This window comes from Squalius cephalus, assembly GCF_949319135.1.
Source record: "Squalius cephalus genome assembly, chromosome: 5".
Lineage (NCBI taxonomy): Eukaryota > Metazoa > Chordata > Actinopteri > Cypriniformes > Leuciscidae > Squalius > Squalius cephalus.
Genome location: NC_137126.1, coordinates 14,583,312 through 14,607,545, shown reverse-complemented (window position 1 = coordinate 14,607,545; position 24,234 = coordinate 14,583,312). Strand labels below are relative to the sequence as shown.

Here is a 24,234-nt window from a genome sequence, read left to right as displayed (position 1 = left end):
AGATTAAACTCGTTAAATTTCGAGAAAAAAAAAGTCGAAATACAATCTTGAGAATAAACTCATTAAATATCGAGAATAAAGTCGTTGTGTTTCGAGAAAAAACTCGTTAAATTTCGAGAAAAAATTCGAAATACAATCTTGAGAATAAACTCATTACATTTCGAGAATAAAGTCGTTGTGTTTCGAGAATAAACTCATTAAATTTCGAGAATAAAGTCATTGTGTTTCGAGAAAAAAAACTCGTTAAATTTCGAGAAAAAAAGTCGAAATAATTGTGAGAATAAACTCATTAAATTTCGAGAGTAAAGTCGTTGCGTTTCGAGAAAAAAAGTCGAAATGAAATTTAGAGAATAACGCATTCGATCAGTGTTCATTGCATAGCCTACTGACAGAGGACATGGCAGAGTTGGATCACTTAGTCAAGCTATATTTTAGACTTTCTTTCAGTAACAAAGCCGTCTAGGTCGTGTAAGGATGGACTTTTACTAAGACTGAATTCAAGAATTCTAACCTGCTATAAAACAATAAAACTCACTAATCTGAAGAAGAGATCTATGGGACAGAGAGCACAACAAAACTTCTCCAATCTCGTCTCTTCCCCCCATGCTGAGTTCACACTATCTTCTCCCCTCCAGGTCTCATTCAGTCATGCAAAAGACACACACCTACTGTCTCCAGTTGTTTTATGAGAGGTCAAAGTAAATACTTTTGGTGCGAATGGTAAAGATGTTTCATTCCCGCAGCAGCAGAACAGTCAGAAAAAGAAAACAATGCCTGTTCTTCTGTTGTGGGAGATGCCCCAATAAAGATCGTTGATAACATTTGCATTTATGCCCCAAACTCAGGCGTGACCACTTGGGCACGAGAAAGGGTCCAGCAAAAGCTGAATAAATATTTGGGTGCTAGATGTTTATTGTTCTTTTGTTCCACTTGGGTATTTAAAGGGGATTGGCAAACCACTCAAGGAAGCATCTGTAAACAGAACTTCCCACACTGTTGCTGTGTGTCTCTATTGCCAGGTATGCTGACTCTTTTAAACTATTTTTGATATTGCATTTTGAATTATGTTTGTATTTTATGCTGATCAGTTATGTATTGTGTATTCTGTTTAATCCTTTTTAATTGATGCTTAATCCTGCCTGGCAAAATAAATGTTACATCTTGATTTATTCTGAAGTATTCTGAAATCATTATTTTAATGTATTAAGGAGGCTGGTGCTACCGCAAATCTTAGTTAAGGTAGGTCAAACTAAAGGCGCATGTATACGGAGCAGTAGGCACGTAATCTGAAGACCTTTTGATTTCTGTCTATCACTGATTTAGCAAGTTGTATGGAAATGGCTAAAATAAACTACACTTTTTTGTACAAGTGAGCAGTAGGCAACTGACTTAAGAGGTATTAGCTAACCCTACATCCACTGACTAAAATCAGAATTAGCAAGTTTGTGTCCGTGAGAAACACGATCCGGCCGACGTGATCTCTATGCGGCATTGGGTCCATAATTAATTAATAACTGAAAGTATGGAAGGTCAAGAATAATAAAAGATCTAAATTAAATCACAATTCATATTTTGATCAGCTGTTAATAGAGAAAATCAATAAATACGAAGAGTCACTTAAATTTGGAGTCAGATTAAATTATTCATGGAGTCAGAATTAAAATTGGAAATCAACTGTTTAATAAATTAAAGTAAATTTTCAGAAGCGCCCGAAAAGACATACACGCTGCATTGCCTTCGACCAAGACATCGGACACCGTCATTGGGCCGGTGATTGGAGCTTACAAAGTGGTGACCGCCCTCCGTGATCTCCCAGTCTCAGGCAAGTGACGTCTTTCGGCGCGACAATTCAGATCCGAACGGAGCATGAGGTTTGAGCTTCTCCTTCTCTGTCTCCAGCTACTGTGGTAAGTACATTTTTCCTGTATCTTTTAGAAAGTGTTGAGGGAAAACTTAGACGCACCTCATATAGACACATTGGTAGAACGGGTCGGAATACCCAGGATAGACCGGAACCGCAGAAAACCGGTATAAATCTAAGATTACTAGAAAAACATGGCTTATCAGGGAAATGGTAGTTCGAGTGTAGACAAGGATGTAATGGAATCTCTCGCTTTGCAACTTAAAGATCTCCTCTTCCGTTTGCGTAACAAGGGAGAAGATTTTGATTGGAATAATGAGCAAATTTTAGCCTGGTACGCTACCGAGGGGCGAAAACTAGAGACTAAATCTCATTTTCGGAAAATTCCGGTCGCGATAGTCTATTTGCTACGTCGAAATGATTTAGCAACTATTGCTGAAAACGAACGCGTGATTTCAAACATAAAAGAACTAGAAGCAGCGCGATCAGATGAGTTGAAAAAACTCAGAGCACAGGTCGAAGCATCTGTGTATGATAAACAAACTTGGGCAAGACAGGGCGACGCGATGGGAACACAAATTAAAAAGCTTGAAAAGAAACTTCAAGTAGATAAACAATACACGTCCGCGCTCGAGGAGTGCTGCGGTTCTGCAGGCTTTCCTATAGCTGCAGTTAAAATAGCGGCGATAAATTCAAAAATTGGCGATGATGTATACAGTGATAGTGATGAGGATGATATGGTAGCAGCTCTACCGAGCGGCATCCAAGATCAGTTGTCTCTGACAGAAGCTCGTAGACAAACTCCAAAGGCACGCTCTAGTCTGGGAGTGCGCGATCTTTCTCCAGAACCCGCGACTGAAATGTATTATCCAAATAAACCTGAAGAACCGAAACCACGCAGTCCCATAAGAACTCGAAGTAAATCTGGCACTGTTCTCAAAAAAACAGTAAAAGTTGCTGTTCTTAAAACAATGACTAACGCAGATGATGAAGTCACTACCATTAGCCGACCTTTAACTTGCGAAGAATGCACAAAACACAAAGAAGTTGTGGGCATGATGCCAAGGAAAGGCCCTTTTCAACCCTACTGGGACAACTTAATGTTACAGGCCTCAGTATACAAGTTAGAGCCCAGAGACGTTTGGCAAGTGGCTCTCCTCACTCTTCCAGACGAGCTAAAACCAAAAATGTCACGTGAATTGAGATCTGGAGAAATTATAATCAAACAGGAAGATGAGGATGAAAATGAGGTTTATGAAAGATTGAGGGAGACTTTATTAGAGTTAAGGGGACCAACACACGCCGAGTGGAACAGAATTTTAGACATCAAACAGGCCAACAAAGAGCCATTTGAGATTTATGCTGAACGTTTATGGGTGACCTACAAAGAGCACTCAGGGTTAGAGGATGCACGCCGTGATCAGGAAGTTTTACTTCAACTCCTGAAAAATAATGCAGGTCCTCATATACAGCAGGCGCTCGTTCATGGAGCCGATCCATCCGAGAATACTTACCGGTCACTGGTGGATTGGGCTTCCAAAATAGAAGCTAGACTCAAGCAAAGCAAAACTCGTTCCGTTTCAACAACACAATGGCTAGCTGAAGGGAAAGGAAACAAAAAAATCGACCTAAAGCCCAAATCTCAACCCTTCTGTTACTTCTGCAGAAAAAATAATCACATTACACAAGATTGTTTCAGATTAAGACGGGCCGAAAATAATCAGAAGATAAACTCTAAATCTGACAATGAAATTCTTAAGCGTTTAGAGAATTTGATCATACAAAACTCCTCAGGGAGTAGCCCAAAACAAACAGAGGAACAACCTAAAAATCTGAATAACCCGTACAGAAACCTTCAAGCAGACCTCGCTAACCTGTTAGCAAAATACAACAATCCCCAATAGGGGTGCGTGGCCTCCGTTGCTATAGGAAGCGTTATCACAAGCGGAAACCGAATCAAAATAAGAGCTAACCTTGGAGGCCGGTTAGTTAACATTCTTATTGATAGCGGAGCCGCTTGTTCTTGCACAAACATTCCATTACCACTAAGCACGCGAACGATTCAAATTAAAGGTATAGGCGATACTTTAATGACAGCAACTCAAACAAAATCAGTCCAACTCGATTTAGGCATGGTAGTGCTAAAAGAGCAATTCTGGTATTTACCAGATAACAGCGAAGGAACTGTATTGGGTATGGACATTATGAGGAAACATGGCTTTGTAATTCATTGCTTTGAAAAACAAATTGAAGTACAAACAAACAAAACAACAAAGAAATGCCTGCCTCAAGGCAAGGCCAATATCATGTCCATATCCAGTACAGATCCAACTCAACTTCTCATCAACAAACACAGCGATGTTTGGGCTAACCATGAACATGACTGCGGCCTCGTTGATTTTGAAGTATGCATTGAGGGAGAGCCCCCTCCCCCGCAAAAACAATATCGCATTAAGCCAGAGGCAGAGGTCGCTGTTCATGAGATAGTGAAACAGCTTGAGATTAGAGGCATAGTTCGGCGATGCTGTTCAACTACAAATTCTCCGTGTTTACCAGTTCCAAAACCTAACGGTAAATGGCGTCTTTGCATTGATTATCAGCGTCTCAACAAAGTTCTGCCTAAAGCAACAGCTATAGTGGCAAATCCAGCTACAATCTTATCACAGGTTTCAACCAATGCTTCGTGGTTCACAGTGCTTGACATCAAAAATGGTTTTTGGTCTATTAAAGTCAAACGAGAAGACCAGTGGAAGCTGGCATTTACTGTAAATCAAATGCAGTATACCTGGGAAAGAATGCCGCAAGGCCTTCACAATAGCCCCTCGATTTTTCATCGAGCTGTGGCAGATGTGCTCAGTCCCTTACTAGGGACTGGCAAAGTAGTTCACTATGTAGACGACATACTGATAGCCACAGAAGAACCACTTGAGAACCACTTGCAGCTGGTTGACGAAGTGTTACAGATGCTAGGTGACGCAGGCTTTAAAATGAACAAAGAAAAAGCCCAAATTGCGCAGAGGGAGGTACACTATTTAGGATACACTCTGACTCAAAGTCACAGAGCTTTAACAGACGACAGGAAAAAATGCATTGCCGAACTGCCTCGACCTTATACTTTAAACTCGTTGCAAAAAGTATTAGGAACAGCAAACTATTTACGAGATTTCATCCCTGATTTTGCAAATACCGCCGCACCGTTGTATTCGCCTTTAAAAGGGAAAACGAAACCAAATGATGTCCTTGAATGGGCCGATCAACACGAACAGGCTTTTACAGATTTGAAACAGCGTTTGTGCGCCGCGCCCGCCCTGGGTTTGCCCAACCCATCAAAAGTTTTCCACATTCAAGTAGACGCGCATGAAATCACACTAAGCGGAGTCTTAGCTCAGGAATATGGAGGAAAACTGCGTCCAATCGCTTACTACAGCCGGAAAAAATCTCTGGTCGAACAAGGATTCGACCCATGTACACAGCATGTGCTTGCGGTGCATTGGATGTTAAAAACAACAGAACCCATTGTAGGTTTCCAATCTGTAGTTATACACACAATGCACACGCCTGTACGAATGCTGTTACAGGGCCGGATAAAGGGAGTTTCCTCCCAAAGATTAGCGAGATGGCTAGCAGACATTCAAGCGCGCGAAATCACAACAAAAAACACACGAATTTTGCCACATCTGCTCGGGGATGTTGAGGGACACCCACACACATGCCAGCCCAAACAAGAAGCACAAAGCCTTGTCCATGACGAGCCACTTCCAGGCCAAGTGCATGTGTACATTGATGGTTCTCGATTCTGTCAAAATGGGCATTTCTATACTGGCTGTGCAGTGTGGACACCTCATCTTCCCGAGACAGATGCTAAACGGCAATTGTTGTTTAAACTACCAGCTAACATATCCGCACAAGAAGCTGAACTCATTGCATTGCAAGAAGCAATCAAGGCACACCCTGAACCGCTCTGCGTGCACACTGACAGTCGGTATTCTTTCGGCGTCGTAACTGATTTTATGGCACAATGGCAATTGAGAAAATTCCTCACCTCCGCCGGAACGCCCATAAAACATTTCAACACCATAACTGCGATATGGCAAGCTGTACAAGCGCGAGAAAACTCCATTTCCGTGGTAAAAGTGCGCGCGCACATTAACAAAAATCCAGATGTGCATGAAAGAAACAATAACATTGTTGACCAATTGGCAAAACTGGCAGCAGTGAAAGGCGACCGTTGGCAAAACGAGACAACCTCTGTTTCTGTAGCAAGTGCTGCACAAGTCACACCCATCGACCTAAAACAGTATCAACAAGATCTGTGGGTCTCTGATGGAGAACTTGTGCCACATTTGAAACATGATCAGATGGTGAACATAATTGAAGGCATAGTAATCCGAGATGGAAAATTTGTCGTTCCAGAAGCCCTCCAAAAACCAATAATCAAATTATATCATGATTATGCGCATGTATCGGCAACAAAAACAGCACAGTTGATACAAAAACAGTTTTGGTGGCAAGGAATGACAGCTGACATTGAAAGATGGTGCTATGCCTGTCTGGTGTGTGCGACAATTAACCAGGGAAAGCTAGGCCGAACTAACCTACCCAGACCAGAACCACCAAAAGGGCCCTGGGAGTCCTTACAATTGGATTTCATTGGTCCGCTTCCCAGTGCCAAGGGAGGGTATCGCTATTGCCTCGTGATAATTGATAAATTCTCAAAATGGGTTGAAACAATTCCCACGCGCAATAATACAGCAAACACCGTGGCACGTGTGATGGCGAACCAAATCATCCCTCTTTGGGGAGCACCCATTCAAATTGAATCAGATCAGGGGACTCACTTTACTGGACAAGTCATGAAAAATATGTGCAAAATGCTGAACATCAAGCAAAAATTTCACATCCCATACAGGCCGCAAAGCTCTGGTATGGTTGAACGTGCGAACCGCACCATCAAAGAAAATATTGCTAAACAAATAGCTCAACACCAAAACAGGTGGATTGATGCTTTACCCACCGTTCTGACTGTGCTGCGAGCAACCCCATCAAAAGCTACAGGCATCAGCCCATATGAGCTTATGACTGGAAGGGTGATGAAGTTACCCATTGATCCAGAAATTTCCCCAGCAGACCTGGGGCCCCTCATGCTCGCAACTCAGCAGACGGTGTTGGTGCAATTGCAAGAAAGGTTGAAAGTGCTGCACGCCCAGGCTGGACTGAAACAACAGCAGTCAGACCTGACAAATGATGCACAATTTAACCCAACCTCTGAAACAACATTTTCAGAAGGAGACATTGTGATGGTACGCGTTTTTGTAAAGCAAAACGCATTTTCCCCTAGATGGCACGGGCCCTATGAAATTAAAGCTGTTTGCAACAGTTGTGTGGCCGTGACCATCAGAGGAAAATTAAGATGGTACCACATGTCCCAGTGTAAACGGTTCAAAGGTTCATTGAATTAATTATGATCTTTTTCCTTCATAGGACAGTCATCGCAATTCCATGGAGGCCAGATGCCAGGACGGTGTCCGGACCCACCTGCATCGAATTGGGACAACGAGTCACACTTGCACACACCTTAGGATGCGGTAGATGGGTATGGAAATATATTAAGGGGCCATCCACATCATACATTCCAGTCACATACAAAGAAATAGTCACATGGCCTCCCGGATTAGCACCGGAACCAAATTGTGTAACAAAAATATGCTGTAAGACAGGTTCTAGCCATCTTCCAGACAAAAACCTCACAAGCTACACACGCGCACCAAAATTTCACCACAACATTACCGCCTGGTACCAACTCGAAGAATTTCCAGATTCAAATATTGGTAACATGCACACACTATATGAAAATAACAACCATGGAGGAGATCCAAAAAAATGTTATTCCACTAAGGACCTCCAACCAACCACATATAGGTGCACACACACTACAACACATAACAATACACATTTAAAGTTTACTGAACTTCTTTTCAATCTAACAAATAAGGTATCGAACAATAATTTGAAAACATTTGTTTGGACTGGCCGAAAAGAAGGAACATACTGTGTGGGAAAATGTGAGGCAAATATGGATAATTATACTAGCCCTCACAATTGTTCATGGACTTTACACCATTGCTTTAACTTAACCACATGCGGTTACAAAAAGCCCACACAGTGTCCGAAATTGTATACCACCCCTCCAGGTGGCATAATCAAAGGAAATGTAAATAAGACTTTACTACATGATGTCAATCTTGTGATAACACATGTCACGTATAACATCTCCAATGTGTTATCTGCTTATGTAAAACACTGCAACTTTAATGATAAGACGTATACATGGCTACAGTCACGCATCGATGATTTAATTTCTGATTACAAAAACAGACTTGCAGTTCAAATTCCATCTGCTCGTACCAAACGAGACCTGTTTGGAAATATAGCAGGCCTTTTTGGCTCAGTTAATTCTATATCCAACACTTACAAAATAACAGGTCAATCTCAATATTCAACTTGGTTGGCAAATCAGGTAGCTACTGGTTTTCAACACATCACCAATAGTAACGAAAACATTATCAAAGCGGTCAGATCTGAGGCGCAGGCGCTTCTGACGACCAGTCAATCAATTTTCAATCAGACCCGTACCATCGAGCATGACTTAGCCTGTAGATTGTATGCACAAGATTTGTTTACTGCAGCAAGACAAGAGATTTTAGATCTTCGTCTCCATAAAACACCTAGACATGTTTTAAATGATCTTATTGAAATTTTAGATCTACATAGATGGCTTGCATCAGAGAGAATGAAAAATATTAAGTATTCTGAATTACTATCAACCTTAATGATGTATACTGGAAATGAATGTACTGGCTGTATTGGGTTCTTTGTCACTTTCCCTCTAATTCACCCAGACCAAATTTATCTAAATTCCACTACCATACGCTCTATTGGCGTGGTAGTGAGGGATCAAATCATTAAATGGGATCATCTGACGGGATATATGACTTTGAAGGGCACTGAAACCTTGTTTACCACTCGCACCTGTTGTCATGAGACATCTAGTTACATTATCTGTACCTGCAACACTCTACAACCCTTTTCTTCCAATGATTCTAAGCTCATTAACGTTCAGTCATTGCATGGTCATTCTGATGCTGTTCAAGTGTCTCACACACAGTGGTGCGTCGTCAGTGAGATGAATTCCTTCTCCTATGGAGGTCTGACCTGCCCTGCGAACCACACGTTCTGTCTGGAAGTGAAAGAGGACTTTTCAATGGGTCAGATAAACATCCTGGGGAGGGTACCGATGGACGTGGATGTTTCTCCCTGGTGGGAGGACACTTTCTATGAACAGAGCACTCAAGCTTTGGTCAAAACAATGGACTTGGTGCAAGAAATCATCTTACAGACTGAGTACCATCTCAACCAAGCGCAAGTGGAAGCGAATCTGGCGAGAAAGACTGCAGAAATCCTGTCCAGCTCCTCTACCCGCTCAGCAAGGTATGCTTATACCTGGTGGGACTGGACGTTCCGTGGATGTGTCCTCGCCAGTGTGCTCATCTTCTTATTCACACTCTGCCAGTGCTGCTACTTCAGATGCCTTCTCCGCACAATGCGCGCTTCAACGAACGTGGCCATTGCGCTCAGTCCATTACAGGTACCAGCCCTACGGAAATTGCAACCATAAGCGGACTTCATCAAATTTTGGCCCCTCAGGGACTGATCTAAATCTGCCCCAAGGGGCCAGGGGCGGAAACTGTAAGGATGGACTTTTACTAAGACTGAATTCAAGAATTCTAACCTGCTATAAAACAATAAAACTCACTAATCTGAAGAAGAGATCTATGGGACAGAGAGCACAACAAAACTTCTCCAATCTCGTCTCTTCCCCCCATGCTGAGTTCACACTATCTTCTCCCCTCCAGGTCTCATTCAGTCATGCAAAAGACACACACCTACTGTCTCCAGTTGTTTTATGAGAGGTCAAAGTAAATACTTTTGGTGCGAATGGTAAAGATGTTTCATTCCCGCAGCAGCAGAACAGTCAGAAAAAGAAAACAATGCCTGTTCTTCTGTTGTGGGAGATGCCCCAATAAAGATCGTTGATAACATTTGCATTTATCCCCCAAACTCAGGCGTGACCACTTGGGCACGAGAAAGGGTCCAGCAAAAGCTGAATAAATATTTGGGTGCTAGATGTTTATTGTTCTTTTGTTCCACTTGGGTATTTAAAGGGGATTGGCAAACCACTCAAGGAAGCATCTGTAAACAGAACTTCCCACACTGTTGCTGTGTGTCTCTATTGCCAGGTATGCTGACTCTTTTAAACTATTTTTGATATTGCATTTTGAATTATGTTTGTATTTTATGCTGATCAGTTATGTATTGTGTATTCTGTTTAATCCTTTTTAATTGATGCTTAATCCTGCCTGGCAAAATAAATGTTACATCTTGATTTATTCTGAAGTATTCTGAAATCATTATTTTAACGTATTAAGGAGGCTGGTGCTACCGCAAATCTTAGTTAAGGTAGGTCAAACTAAAGGCTCATGTATACGGAGCAGTAGGCACGTAATCTGAAGACCTTTTGATTTCTGTCTATCACTGATTTAGCAAGTTGTATGGAAATGGCTAAAATAAACTACACTTTTTTGTACAAGTGAGCAGTAGGCAACTGACTTAAGAGGTATTAGCTAACCCTACATCCACTGACTAAAATCAGAATTAGCAAGTTTGTGTCCGTGAGAAACACGATCCGGCCGACGTGATCTCTATGCGGCATTGGGTCCATAATTAATTAATAACTGAAAGTATGGAAGGTCAAGAATAATAAAAGATCTAAATTAAATCACAATTCATATTTTGATCAGCTGTTAAGAGAGAAAATCAATAAATACAAAGAGTCACTTAAATTTGGAGTCAGATTAAATTATTCATGGAGTCAGAATTAAAATTGGAAATCAACTGTTTAATAAATTAAAGTAAATTTTCAGAAGCGCCCGAAAAGACATACACGCTGCATTGCCTTCGACCAAGACATCGGACACCGTCATTGGGCCGGTGATTGGAGCTTACAGTCGGCTAGAGGAGGAGCTGTAGCCTACTATCATGGAATAATGTCCACTTTAATGCACCCTATAGGCGGGTGAGAAACAGCGCCATGAATTATGCAGAAAATGCTAGACTGCTCTTTGTGCATTGTGTAATGTGTCAAGTTCAAAGCTTCATAAAACAATAATTCCACAGTAAAAACTGCTTAAAATTTGGATTTCGTTAGACAACAGCTCTTCTATAATGGGATAATGTCCACTTTAACGCACCCTCTGATGCGGCCTAGAAAATGCACAACTAGTAGGAATGATGGCGCAATAAGGTCGACTCTGAATTTGTTTGTCCCATTTAAAACTTTAGTCCATAAAAAAACCCCGGTAGCCTACAGAAATTTGTGCCAATATTTCGGTTTCCACTAGATCAATACATGCTTTATTACTCCCTTTAGTCGGATTTAACGCACCCCGTATATGGCTGAGAAATGCAGAATTTCTTCATTCATTTCTAACAGAGCTTGGTGCGAGCAATGCCATACACACAGGGTGCTTAAGGAAGCGTTGCGTCATTTAAAGGGGAGGTCCGCGCGTCAATAACGAATAAGTAACTGGATTCAGCCTCGTATGCAATGAACTCTGATCGAATGCGTTATTCTCTACATTTCATTTAGACTTTTTTTCTCGAAACACAACGACTTTATTCTCTAAATTTAATGAGTTTATTCTCATGATTATTTCGACTTTTTTTCTCGAAATTTAACGAGTTTTTTTCTCGAAACACAATGACTTTATTCTCGAAATGTAATGAGTTTATTCTCAAGATTGTATTTAGACTTTTTTCTCGAAATTTAACGATTTTTTTCTCGAAACACAACGACTTTATTCTCCATATTTAATGAGTTTATTCTCAAGATTGTATTTCGACTTTTTTTCTCGAAATTTAACGAGTTTAATCTCGCATTATAATGACTTTAATCTTGAGATGGTTTTATTTTTTTATTATTGCTTGGCCCTAATACTCTTCCGTACAAGACACTGTAAAATTACAAATAATATCTGTAAAATAAAAATTGATTGTATTTTTAATACAATATTTTTTCTGTTTTCTGAAATTACATAAAAATGTATGTAAAATTAGAAATATAATCTGTAATTAAACAGTAACAAAACAGTTAAATGATAAAATGGTCAAATGACTGTCAGCCCCTCAAAAAACTGTAAAACATCCTAAATTAAATAAACTGAAAAACACTGTTATTTCACAGGTATTTCCTGCATTATTATGATCAAATACCTTCATTGTAAAAAAATCGTAAAAAAAGGGTCAAATGACTGGCAGCTGCGGCTGCCAAACAAAAACCATAAAATTAAAGTAAAATATGCTAAATTAAATAAAGTGTAAAAAACTTTAAAATAAATTTGATGTCACCATTGATGTTATTTCATCTAAATCGACAACATGTATGTTAGACCCTATTCCGACTAAGCTACTGAAAGAGATACTCCCAGAGGTCATAGATCCTCTTCTTAATATCATTAATTCGTCTTTGTCTCTAGGATACGTACCAAAAAACTTTAAGCTGGCTATGATTAAACTGCTTGTTAAAAAAAAGCAACTTGATCCTACTGAATTAGCCAATTACAGGCCGATCTTGAATCTACCTTTTCTGTCAAAGATATTAGAAAAAGCGGTATCTTCACAACTGTGTTCCTTTCTTGAAAGAAATGATATCTGCGAGGATTTTCAGTCCGGATTTAGACCGTACCATAGTACCAAGACAGCTCTCGTTAGAGTCACAAATGATTTGCTCTTATCATCCGATTGTGATAAGAATTCCATTCTTTTAAATAGACTAGAAAACTATGTTGGCATTAGTGGAATTGCACTAGCATGGTTTAAATCATACTTATCTGACCGTTATCAGTTTGTAGCAGTAAATGAAGAGATGTCTCATCGATCACAAGTTCAGTATGGTGTACCACAAGGCTCAGTACTAGGACCGTTGCTGTTCACTCTGTACATGCTACCATTAGGAGATATCATTAGGAAACATGGAATTAGCTTTCACTGTTATGCCGACGATATTCAGCTGTATATTTCTTCAAAACCTAACGAAACTTACCATTTCACAAAATTAACGGAATGCATAGCTGATATAAAAAATTGGATGACTCGTAATTTCCTACTTCTAAATTCTAAAAAAAAAAACAGAGATTCTAATTATTGGACAAAAAACTTCCTCACGTAATAACCTAGAATACTGTCTAACACTTGATGGCTGCTCTGTTAAGTCTTCGTCTTCAGTTAGGAACCTGGGTGTGCTCTTTGATAGCAACCTTTCATTTGAAAGTCACGTGTCTAGTATCTGTAAAACCGCATTTTTCCATCTTAAAAATATATCTAAATTACGCCATATGCTCTCATTGACAAATGCGGAACAATTAGTTCATGCGTTTATGACCTCAAGGCTAGATTATTGTAATGCTCTACTGGGTGGTTGTCCTGCACGCTTAATAGACAAACTACAGCTGGTCCAAAATGCAGCAGCTCGAGTTCTTACCAGAACCAGGAAGTATGACCATATTAGCCCAGTTCTGTCAACACTGCATTGGCTCCCTATTAAACATCGTATAAATTTTTAAATATTGCTGATTACTTACAAAGCACTAAATGGTTTAGCTCCCCAGTACTTGAGCAAGCTCTTAACGCATTATAGTCCTTCACGTCTGTTGCGATCTCAAAATTCCGGCCAGTTGATAATACCTAGAATATCAAAATCGACTGCTGGCGATAGATCCTTTTCCTATTTAGCACCAAAACTTTGGAACAATCTTCCTAACATTATCCAGGAAGCAGACACACTCTGTCAGTTCAAAGCAAGATTAAAGACACATCTCTTTGACCTAGCATTCACATAATACATTATAGACTTCTATAATTCAATGTTAGGCTGCATAGATTAGGTCAGCCGGAACTGGGAACACTTCCCATAAATACTGATTTACTCGTTACAACATAAGAAGAATTGCATCTATGCTAATTTTAGTGTCTTTGTTTATCCCGAGGTTTTCCCGCAGCCTGCCGGATCCAGGCCGTATCCAGATCTGACGAAGGACCTTCGCCTGGACCCGATGACAACGCAGTGCTGAAGTGCCAACTAGTCTCCCTATGGAGGATCCCTTTACCACTCTACAGATAAAGCGTTGCCGGAAAATTTGTTTCGCGTACCTACCCCGAAGTGATAAAATAAAATAAAATTCGTCACGTTAGGGTTTTTTGCCCATTTTCGTTTATCCGGGAGTGACGAACTGCCAATATGGCGACAGTCGGCTACGCCCATTTTAGGCTTCAAAAACGGTCTTCAGAAACCTACGGGTGACGTCCATATTTTTTTTACAGTCTATGGCGTAGACGCCATTCTTCTTATGATGTAATCAGTAGTACATCAGGATTTATGGGAAGTGTTCCCGGCTGACCTAATCTATGCAGCCTAACACTGAATTATAAAAATTGATATTGTGTTATGTGTATGCTAGGTCAAAGAGATGTGTTTTTAGTCTAGATTTAAACTGACAGAGTGTTGTGTATTAAAGTATTAAACACAAGACCGGAGCAATTCCTTCGATGCTCTTTTATTTAACACATGTCAAACTTGTCTTCTAGAACATATCACCTCTCATTCTACTCCCCAAGCAGCACTTCAACACTTTAGCATTCCACTGCCACCTTGTGGTTAACTATGAACACCACATTTCCCCTCTTACTTGAAAGATTCTTCATATCACAGATTAGTGTTCAGAACAAAGTTCCTCTTTTAAGGTAACAAAATTACGTAAGATTACTGTGTACTTGTTAATAACTCACAACAACTTAACCAATGTAACTGACATTGTTTTACTTATTCTAATGCACAGTTTTAAGTATTTAAGCAATTATAACTGTTCACAAGCTCACAACATAACCAAAACAAAGATGCATGTTTTTTTGTTTTTTTTTCATGCATGTACAATTTCACTTCACTTCACTGTAAATCATATTCCTTCAACCACGCTGGCATTCTACGCACTCCACTACTCTTCCTAAGATTAAATGTCACTGGTGGCTGCAAGTTCTCATTCTGAGTGGTAACGGGGCTGTAAAGCGAGCTAGTTTCGATACATTCCATTTCTTTTTGTCACTCAGAACAAAAGTACTCTTTCCGATTTGTTGCTCAATGTTCAGTGGTGGTGAGAACTGAGAAACACCCTTCCTCACATGCCCAGGTTGTTTCACTCTCACCTGGTCTCCTGGTTTGAAAGTGTGGTACTTTGCACCACGTCTTTTGTCAGTGTACTCTTTACTCTTGAGCTGTTTGTTACTCACAGTCTCTTTCACTCGAGCACATTTGTCACTTTTGGGGCCAACAGGAAAGACATTCAGCTTTGTACGCATTTTGCGATGATGAAGAAGCTCAGAAGGTGAAACGGCTGTAGTACTGTGAGGGGTAGCTCTGTAGCTTTGCAAGAACTCAGTCACTGCATGTTTCCATGGTTTCCCCATCTGTTCCGCAGAGAGGATGCATTCTTTCAGGACTCTGTTCCACCTCTCCACAGCCCCATTGCATTGTGGAAAATAGACAGTACTACGCATGTGACTTATTCCTCTCTCCTTTAAGAATGCTGCAAACACACTGGAGAGGAATTGAGGCCCGTTATCAGTCACAACACACTGTGGATTACCCTCTCTACTGAAAACTGATTGGAGGAATGATGTGACCACCTCAGCAGTGACATTCTGAGAAAACGCTACCTCAGGCCACTTACTATGGTAATCCACCAGACAAATGGCAAAACGACAGTCAGAAGGTCCTCTCTCAAAAGGTTCAACGATATCGATCGCTAGTTTCTGCCATGGTTCAGATGGCAGGCTGACAAGCTGAAGAGGAGCCGGTGCTGTTTTAGCCGATTTGTCATTCAATTGGCACGTTAAGCAGGAAGAAACAGCCGACTGTACTTGAGCATCCATCTGAGGCCACCAGAATAATTCACGCAGCCTCTGTTTCGTTTGGACAATTCCTTGGTGTGTCTTATGTGCTAGGCTTATCGTCTTAGAGCGCAACGTAGAAGGAACAAGAACACGATGTTCACCTCTCCTCACTAGCACACCATCCACACACAGTTCATCACGAATGCGAAAGAAGGGCACCAGAACAGGATCCAGGTTACAGCATTTTTTCGGCCAGCCCTGCCCGATTCGCAAGCGCAGCTGGGTTAACTCTGGACAAGCTTCCGAAGCAGCCATGAAATCCTCAACAGACAATGTAGGCAGTCCAGTAACGAAAGCAACCATCTCTGGTTCCACAGCAGCACTATCATAGAAGATAGTGCATCTCTAAGTAGCGCACGTAATGGCTCAGCAACAGAAGCGAAGTTCGGCAAGAACTTGCTGTACCATGAAATCAGTCCCAGAAATGAGCGTAAGGTGTGATGGTCTGTTGGTCTGGCCTGTTCCCTTGTGTCTGGTTTGTTCTGTGTTGCAGGGGGCGTGGTTATTGCTTGTCAGTGAGATTGGGGACACCTGGGCCCAGGTGTTTCACGCCTTCATAAACCTACCACTCTCTTTGTTCCAGTGGAGCCCTTCTCTCCCGTGCACTAATTGTTTTGTTCATGAAACACGCAACAGTATACGTTCCATTCATCCAAACATGCACTTCATTTTACTGACCTTACTGATTTTCACACTTCATGGTTGTATTATGTTATGTTAGTTGTTGTATCAGTGTTTTTGTTTAGTTAATAGATGTCATTTTTTTGTGGTTTAAAACTGCGTCCTTCTATTTTTGTCATGGCTTTAGAGCCAGGTCATGACAAAGCGCGGGCTCGTTTTGCTGGATTTTCTCCACATTGTAGCACTATAAACTTAAATTTCTCCGTCATTTATGGTCATACAGAAAAAAGAAATATAAAAAAAGAATCTGTGATATTTCTCCTTTTGTATGTGTCCACTTACAATCAAATCAAAACATTGTGCTTTTGTAAAATAAAGAAAATAAACAGGGTGTGCGTTCTGCCTCTCCGTCGCGGTGAACTTTTTTTTCTTGAGCACGTCTATAAACTGAAACAAAACTCAGCGAATACTTGTCACACATTTATGAGCCATATACCTTTATAAACATTTAAGTGTGTACTTTTAAATGATCGGATTCAAAACGAAAACAAATATTCTCTGTTTAAGTAATTTGTATAAAACCAACAAGATGTCCAGCTTCTCAAACGCTTGCTCATTACAGTTAATTTGGCCACGCCCACTCGCGCAAAAGATATTCACATGCAAATCTCCACATGGAACGCGAACTCGCTCATTACCTCAACAACAAAACACTTCACTTCACTTTTCGTCGAGTTTGAAAGACGTGCCTGAGCTTACATTGGATTTAGGCTACCTCAGAAGAAGAAGAACGCTTTTTGAAGACAAGAAAGATGTAAGGTAAGAAATTCTTACATATTAGTTTGTTATTGTTGCATAAATGTCACGCAGTTGAACTGTTGCTAGATATATGGGGAATATTATAATATTTAGACCCGTGTTTACTGTTACTGTGTTTGTGGTTCTCTTACGAGAGGTCTCTCGTATTGCGTAAGGTTAGCTTACGCATCGGGAAAGTCTTCTTTCTTCGAGATCTGAAGCCAAAAAATTATCCTTAATTTTGTATACATTGTCAACGCAGTGCAGCAGCCGACAGACCTAGGCAGGCTGTATAAGCGTGCTCATTGGCTGCTCGGCGGCAACTGCTTAAGCCTATCGGTGAGCGCTCTGAACGCGGCAACCAATGAGGGCGCTTCGCGCCCTCCACACCCTTCTAACCGTCAGAATGGGTGTGGCCAGCGTGTATATATTCAGCGCTCATAGGCTAAAATTCTGATTTTCTTGTCTTCAGCGACGCTCTTCGCATCGCTGGATCTTGAGAGCCGCCGCCGTTGAAACCAGCGACCAGCAAGCTTAAGACAGCGCCTGAGGAAGCCGGCCGTCTTCGCCGCCTTCAGCCATCCGTGTCTGCTACGCTATCCGGCGACATATCCTTTACATTATTACTGTTTCTGTGTGTACTCTAAAAGAGCACGAGGCGTTTTTGTAAAAACGCCTCGTTTTTGCGGCTCGTGCCGCGCCCCGCTCAGCAACGGAGACCGCCACCTCTCTGCGCTCTCCGCCTGGGCCGCGGGCACGCCGCCACCGCACTCTCCGAGTGCGAAGAGCTTTCAATGTCGACCCTGCGGGCTCGACTTGAAGCTTTCGACCAAGCTGTCGCTCCGCCTGTCCCTGCCGGGCCGCGCAATAAGAAGCGCCGCTCGCAGCGACCACCGGAGACTGTTGTGACTGAGGAGCTCGCCGGAACCTCTCCCTCGAGCTCTCTCTCGCCCTCTCCCTCCCGGCCGCGGTCTCGGAGCGAGTTTCCTCTCCCTCTGTTCGAGCCGCGCAAACTGAGCCGCTCACGAGGGATGGCAGGAGCGGACGGTCTCGGAGCGAGTTTCCTCTCCATCTGTTCGAGCCGCGCAAACTGCGCCGCTCACAAGGGATGGCAGGAGCGGACGGTCTTGGAGCTCTCTTTACGTTACAAGAAAGCTACTCCGTCCTCGCGCGTCACTCACCGGTGAAAGGGGAACAGAGTGTTTTCGTCCCGCCGTGGCCTGGACTATAACCTCCATTTCTCACACATTTCTCAGTCCCCTCTTAAGTTCAGGCGACTGGAATTGTTACTATTGCAGTATACGAGCCTGTTATAAATACACGCTCGCCTGCAAGCAAACGCCGTCACAAGACATGATGACGCTAACCGAGTACTAATGTATTCTCCCCTGTGGCTCAGTGGCGGAATCCTAGACTGTCAAGCTAGAGACCGGGGTTCGATCCCCGCTCTCGCGGCAGTTAAAGTTTATGCTGTTCGCTTCTCCGAGCTCGCGGCCAGTTTTTCTTACATACAGAAAACAAGCCCGCTCTCTCCCTCGTTGGGCCGCGCAGATTGCGCCGTTCAAGGGATGACAAAGCGGACGGTCACGAGCAGCGTTCAGCGTGCGCGCCTCACTCACTGGCGAAAAGAGAAGAGAGTGTGTTAGTCTCGCTACGGCTGGACAACCACCAATCCTCACACATTTCTCAGTCCCCTCTTAAGTTCAGGCGACTGGAAATATTACTATTGCAGTAAACGAGCCTGTTTTAAACACACGCACGCCTGCAAACAAACGCCGACGCGACACATGAGGTCGCTTTTTATATGCTCGTGCTAACTGAAAGCTTATGTGTTTTCCCCTGTGGCTCAGTGGCAGAATCATACGCTTTCATGCGAGAGATCCGCGTTCGATCCCAGCTCTCGGGGAAGATAAAAATTTATGCTGCTTGCTTCTCCGAGCTCGCGGCTAGTCTTTCTTACTTACAGAAAGCGAACCCGCCTCTCGCACCACACCTTCTCAGGGTGCTCGAGTATTTTTGAGCGTCTAAACACGAGAGAAGAAAAGACGGTTAAATCCCGCAGCCCTGCGGCTGGACCACCGTCGAAGCTTAACGCTCTGTCAGTCCCCGTTGCCACGGCTACTGCAGCTGTTTACCCCGCAGTCAACGAGCCGGTATCTACCCGCTCGCCTGCGCGCATCCGCCGTTCTCATGGCAACCCAGAAAAATTTCAAAAGAGCATAATGTCTGGTTGCACGGCTGACGCCGTATGTGTTTCTAGTACAGTGAATGTGCCCACGTTCTGTGCTCACCCCTGTACACAAGCACTATACATCCCGTGTCTCTCACAGAGCCCACTCTCATGAAGCAGGCAAAAGCGGCTTTAGTGTTAAAAGTAGGTCACGTGTCCACTTCTCCGTGCCCACACCTACTCACTGCCCGCTCTGTCACACGGCCTCGCACGACCGGTCATGTTTTAAATGTAAGTCCTGTGCCCGCCCTCGAGCGCTCACACATTCTAACTAACATTTTCGCCCCGACGCCGACATCGCGCGGCGCGCCTCACACTATATGTTCCCCGTCCAAAGCCACCGGGACACTGTGTGTAAAACGGCCAGCTATCGCTACGTGCGATCCGCCGTATCTAACCACCAAGAGCGCGCGCGCCGCGCCCGCCCCTGAATGTAAGTCCTGTGCCCGCCCTCGAGCGGTCACACATACTAACGAACATTTTCGCCCCCGACGCCGCCATCGCGCGTCGCGCCTCACACTTTATGTTCCCCGTCTAAAGCCACCGGGACACTGTGTGTAAAACGGCCAGCTATCGCTGCGTGCGATCCGCCGTATCTAAGCACCAAGAGCGCGCGCGCCGCGCCCGCCCCTCCGTTTCGAGCTCTCGAGCCCGCGATGCGCGGCGATCGGAGCCCGGAGGCCATTCTGCCCCTGGCTGCACACGCAAAAGCGTGGGAAGCTATTCCAGGCGCATCAGAACGGGTGCTAAGCACAGTAAAACAGGGCTATACTCTGCAGTTCGCTCGCCGCCCTCCGCGCTTTCAAGCGCGTATCGAGACCAGAGTGAATGGGGAAGTAGCACATCTACTTCGAGCAGAAATAGCTACACTTCTGTGCAAAAGGGCTATAGAACCGGTTTCCCCTTCCATGAGCGAGTCGGGCTTTTACAGCCGTTATTTCCTCGTTCCCAAGAAGGACGGAGCTCTCAGACCAATTTTGGATCTGAGACGTTTGAACAAGGCTCTTATGAGAAGACCGTTCAAAATGCTCACAACCAGACAAATTCTCGCGCAAATTCGCCCGAGGGACTGGTTTATATCTCTCGATCTAAAAGACGCGTGCTTTTCAGATCCTGATAATACCCCGTCACAGGCCATTCTTGAGATTCGCCTTCGACGGTCAGGTATATCAGTACACGGCCCGCCTGTCGACACAGCGCGCGCGCTGCATTCGACGCCTGGCCGCGTCCCTCCGGCCGGGCAGCACCGTACCTCTCAAAACATTTCAGAGGTTACTGGGTTGTATGGCCTCAGCCGCAGCAGTGCTTCGGCTGGGTCTTTTACGAATGCGCCCGCTACAACGCTGGCTGAATGCCCGAGTGCCTCACAGAGCATGGGCTTCCGGCGGTATCCGCATCAGAGTGACTCAGAGCTGCGTTTCAGCTCTGAAGCCCTGGTTAGCGGCCGACTGGTACCAGCGGGGAGTGACAATGGGAGCTATCTCACACCGCAAAGTTATCTCGACGGACGCTTCCACCTCAGGCTGGGGCGCTCTGTTCGAGGGCAAACCGGCTTTTGGCCTGTGGTCAGACCGGGAAAAATGCCTCCACATAAACTGTTTGGAGATGATAGCGGTCGAGAACGCGCTCAGGCGCTTCCTCCCATTCATACGGGATCACCATGTGCTAGTCCGCTCGGACAACACGTCCGTGGTATCCTATGTGAACCGACAGGGCGGTGTCAGATCCAGGAATCTGTGCAGGCTGACAGAACGCCTTCTCGTGTGGGCTTACCGCTCGCTGCGCTCGCTGAGAGCCGCGCACGTGCCGGGCCACCTGAATGTCGGTCCAGACAGACTGTCCAGGGACAACATTCCCCCGGGAAAATGGTCTCTGCACCCCCAGACAGTCCAGTTTCTCTGGTGCCTATTCGGCAGAGCGGAAATCGACCTCTTCGCGTCGAAAGACAATGCTCAATGCCCGAAGTTTTATTCGAAGAGCGAGGACGCGCTGTCCCAGACATGGCCCAGCCTCCCGCTGTATGCTTTTCCTCCGATCTCCCTGTTGCCACAGGTCATTTCGAGGATCAGAGAAACGCACCACTCAGTGCTGCTTATAGCCCCGCGATGGGAAAACCAAACTTGGTACCCAGAGCTAGTGAGGCTGTCGCACTCACCCCCATGGCCGATCCCGGTGAGAAAGGATCTCCTCTCCCAAGCCGGTGGATCGATCTGGCATCCCCATCCAGAGCGCTGGTCGCTGCATGCATGGGTGATCAACGGATACCCGTTGACCTGTCAGAAGGGGTCGTGAACACGATCACACAGTCGAGAGCCCCCTCCACGAGACGGCTCTACGCGTCTAAATGGTAGGTGTTTTCTAAATGGTGCGCTACTAAAAACTTGGATCCGCGCGCATGCGGGGTCCCGCGGGTGCTCTCCTTCTTACAAGAGCTGTTGGAAAAGGGCAGATCCCCTTCCACGCTCAAAGTATATGTGGCCGCTATTGCAGCGTTCGCTGAGACGACGCGCGGCCGGGCAATGGGAAGGAATGAGCTCATTATCCGCTTCCTCAGAGGAGCTAGACGGATGAATTCCCCGCGGCCCCCCTCGGTTCCCTCGTGGGATCTGTCCTTGGTCCTAGCGGCCCTAGAGGCTTTTCCCTTTGAACCGCTTGAATCCGCGGATCTAAAGTATCTGTCGCTTAAAACCATTTTTCTGATAGCTCTGTCTTCAGTCAAACGAGTGGGTGATTTGCACGCGCTATCTGTTAGCCCTGCATGTCTTGAGTTCGGGCCGAATGACTCGAAAGTCATTCTCAGACCGAGACACGGTTACATCCCCAAAGCGATTGGAACCCCGTTTAGGGCACAAGTTATGTCCCTCTCGGCTCTGCCAGCATCCGACAGTGGGGACAGTGATAACCTCCTATGCCCTGTCCGGGCATATTTTGGATAGCGATCGCGTTTGAATGTATCATATTTTGCAGCGCGATCGCGTTTGAATGTATCATATTTTGGATAGCGATCGCTTTTGAATGTATCATATTTTGCAGCGCGATCGCGTTTGAATGTATCATATTTTGCAGCGCGATCGCGTTTGAATGTACTGTATCATATTTTGGATGAAAGCAAAACGCACCAAACGGCTTCATGTTTTTATTATTATCTCATTTCATATCATCATAACGGATGGAAACATTTGAAGTAACATGATAATCAATATATTTTTCTCTAGCTTAGTTGTTACTGAAATCTTTTGGAAGATTTATACTGCTATAGGTTATTTATTGTTATTATTATTTTATCCGGCACTGCGCATATACCTTATGCCTACAAGGCACAACAAACCTGGTGTTCATTATATTATATATTGTTGGAAACATTTGTGTGTGTGTGTGTGTGTGTGTGTGTATTCTTTTTTTTTTTAATTTTAAAATTTTAAAAAGCAATTTTAACCAGAAAAATCTAATATTTATTTCCAAAATCGTGTAGGCCTTTCTCTTGATATCAGTATGTTCACTTTTTTTTTTCAGGGCCCAGATGCCACTGAGGACTTCAACATTCACATGAGTCTCTGTACGTGAACATGGTAAAGTGAAAATCTTGGAAATGAAAGGTATGTACAATGTTTTTAGGAATGGCACAAAGGTCTCTGTCTTTGAAGTGCTTTTTTGGCATTTGTTGTGTATCTTTGGATTATGTTGTGTTGTAAATAAATCCAAACAATTTAAAAGCCATTCTTTTTTAAATCTCCTCATTTACAGTATTGTGCAGAGGTGGGACAAAGTCATTGTTATGCAAGTCACAAGTAAGTCTCAAGTCTTTGCCCTCGAGTCCCAAGTCAAGTCGAGTCAAAGATGAGGCAAGTCCCGAGTCGAGTCAAAAGTCAAAGCCAACAAGTCTCAAGTCGAGTCCAAAGTCCTACCATTTTAGTTTCGAGTCATTTCAAGTCCTTTTACCACAGAAATAAAATGTATACAAATCATGTATGTCTGTAAGATTTGTATTTATTTAAACCTCTTTTTATACAATGACATTAATCAAATACAGTAAAAAACAGAAAATTTTATTTTCACAAAAAATTTCACATGAATGTATTTCTTCTGCTGAACAGAAAGGAAGATATTTAGAAGAATGTCAGTAACCAGGCAGTTTCTGGGTCCCATTGACTTCAATGGGGGATGCAATTGTGATGCAATTATTAATAATTGTGATGTAATTTTTGCATCACAATAAGTGTATTGTGATTGTCAAAACATTTTAGTAACTAAACTGAATTTTATTAGGTTTAGTGACAAAATGTTACAGTGTTTACATGGTTCAATTTCTGGTAAGCTACGCTTTTTTATTATTTCAGTTCAATTCAATTATTGTGATTTGATTTAATATTGACTCATTTGGATAAATATTAGGTAGGCTACACAAGATAGGCATTAATTTTTAATGCAAAAAAAAAAAACAACTCACCTAATGCTGTAAACATACAGAGAGCCCTATCAGCTGGCAGTATTATTTAAGGTTAAAAATAACACAAATTAAATATAATGCTTTTTTTTTATTATAATAACAACTTTATTTAATGATATAAGTAAACATATAATAAACATGCAATATAGTACACATATTTAACAAAATACTCTCTATAGCTCTTTTTTTCTAGCCAACTAACGTGCATATATTATG

General features: G+C 43.2%; 2 protein-coding genes across 3 annotated transcripts in view; one reads left to right on the top strand and one right to left on the bottom strand.

The window, feature by feature from the left end:
* Positions 1-24,234, bottom strand: part of LOC307158333 (integrin alpha-X-like) — a 267,631-nt gene that overhangs the window by 128,238 nt on the left and 115,159 nt on the right. The window lies entirely within an intron of this gene.
* LOC307158280 (uncharacterized protein) lies at positions 6,733-9,536 on the top strand (the record flags this gene model as incomplete). Its single annotated transcript, XM_079870714.1, has 3 exons — positions 6,733-7,161; positions 7,343-7,418; positions 8,053-9,536. The coding sequence occupies 3 exons, from the start codon at positions 6,733-6,735 to the stop codon at positions 9,534-9,536; spliced, it is 1,989 nt and encodes a 662-aa protein (XP_079726840.1).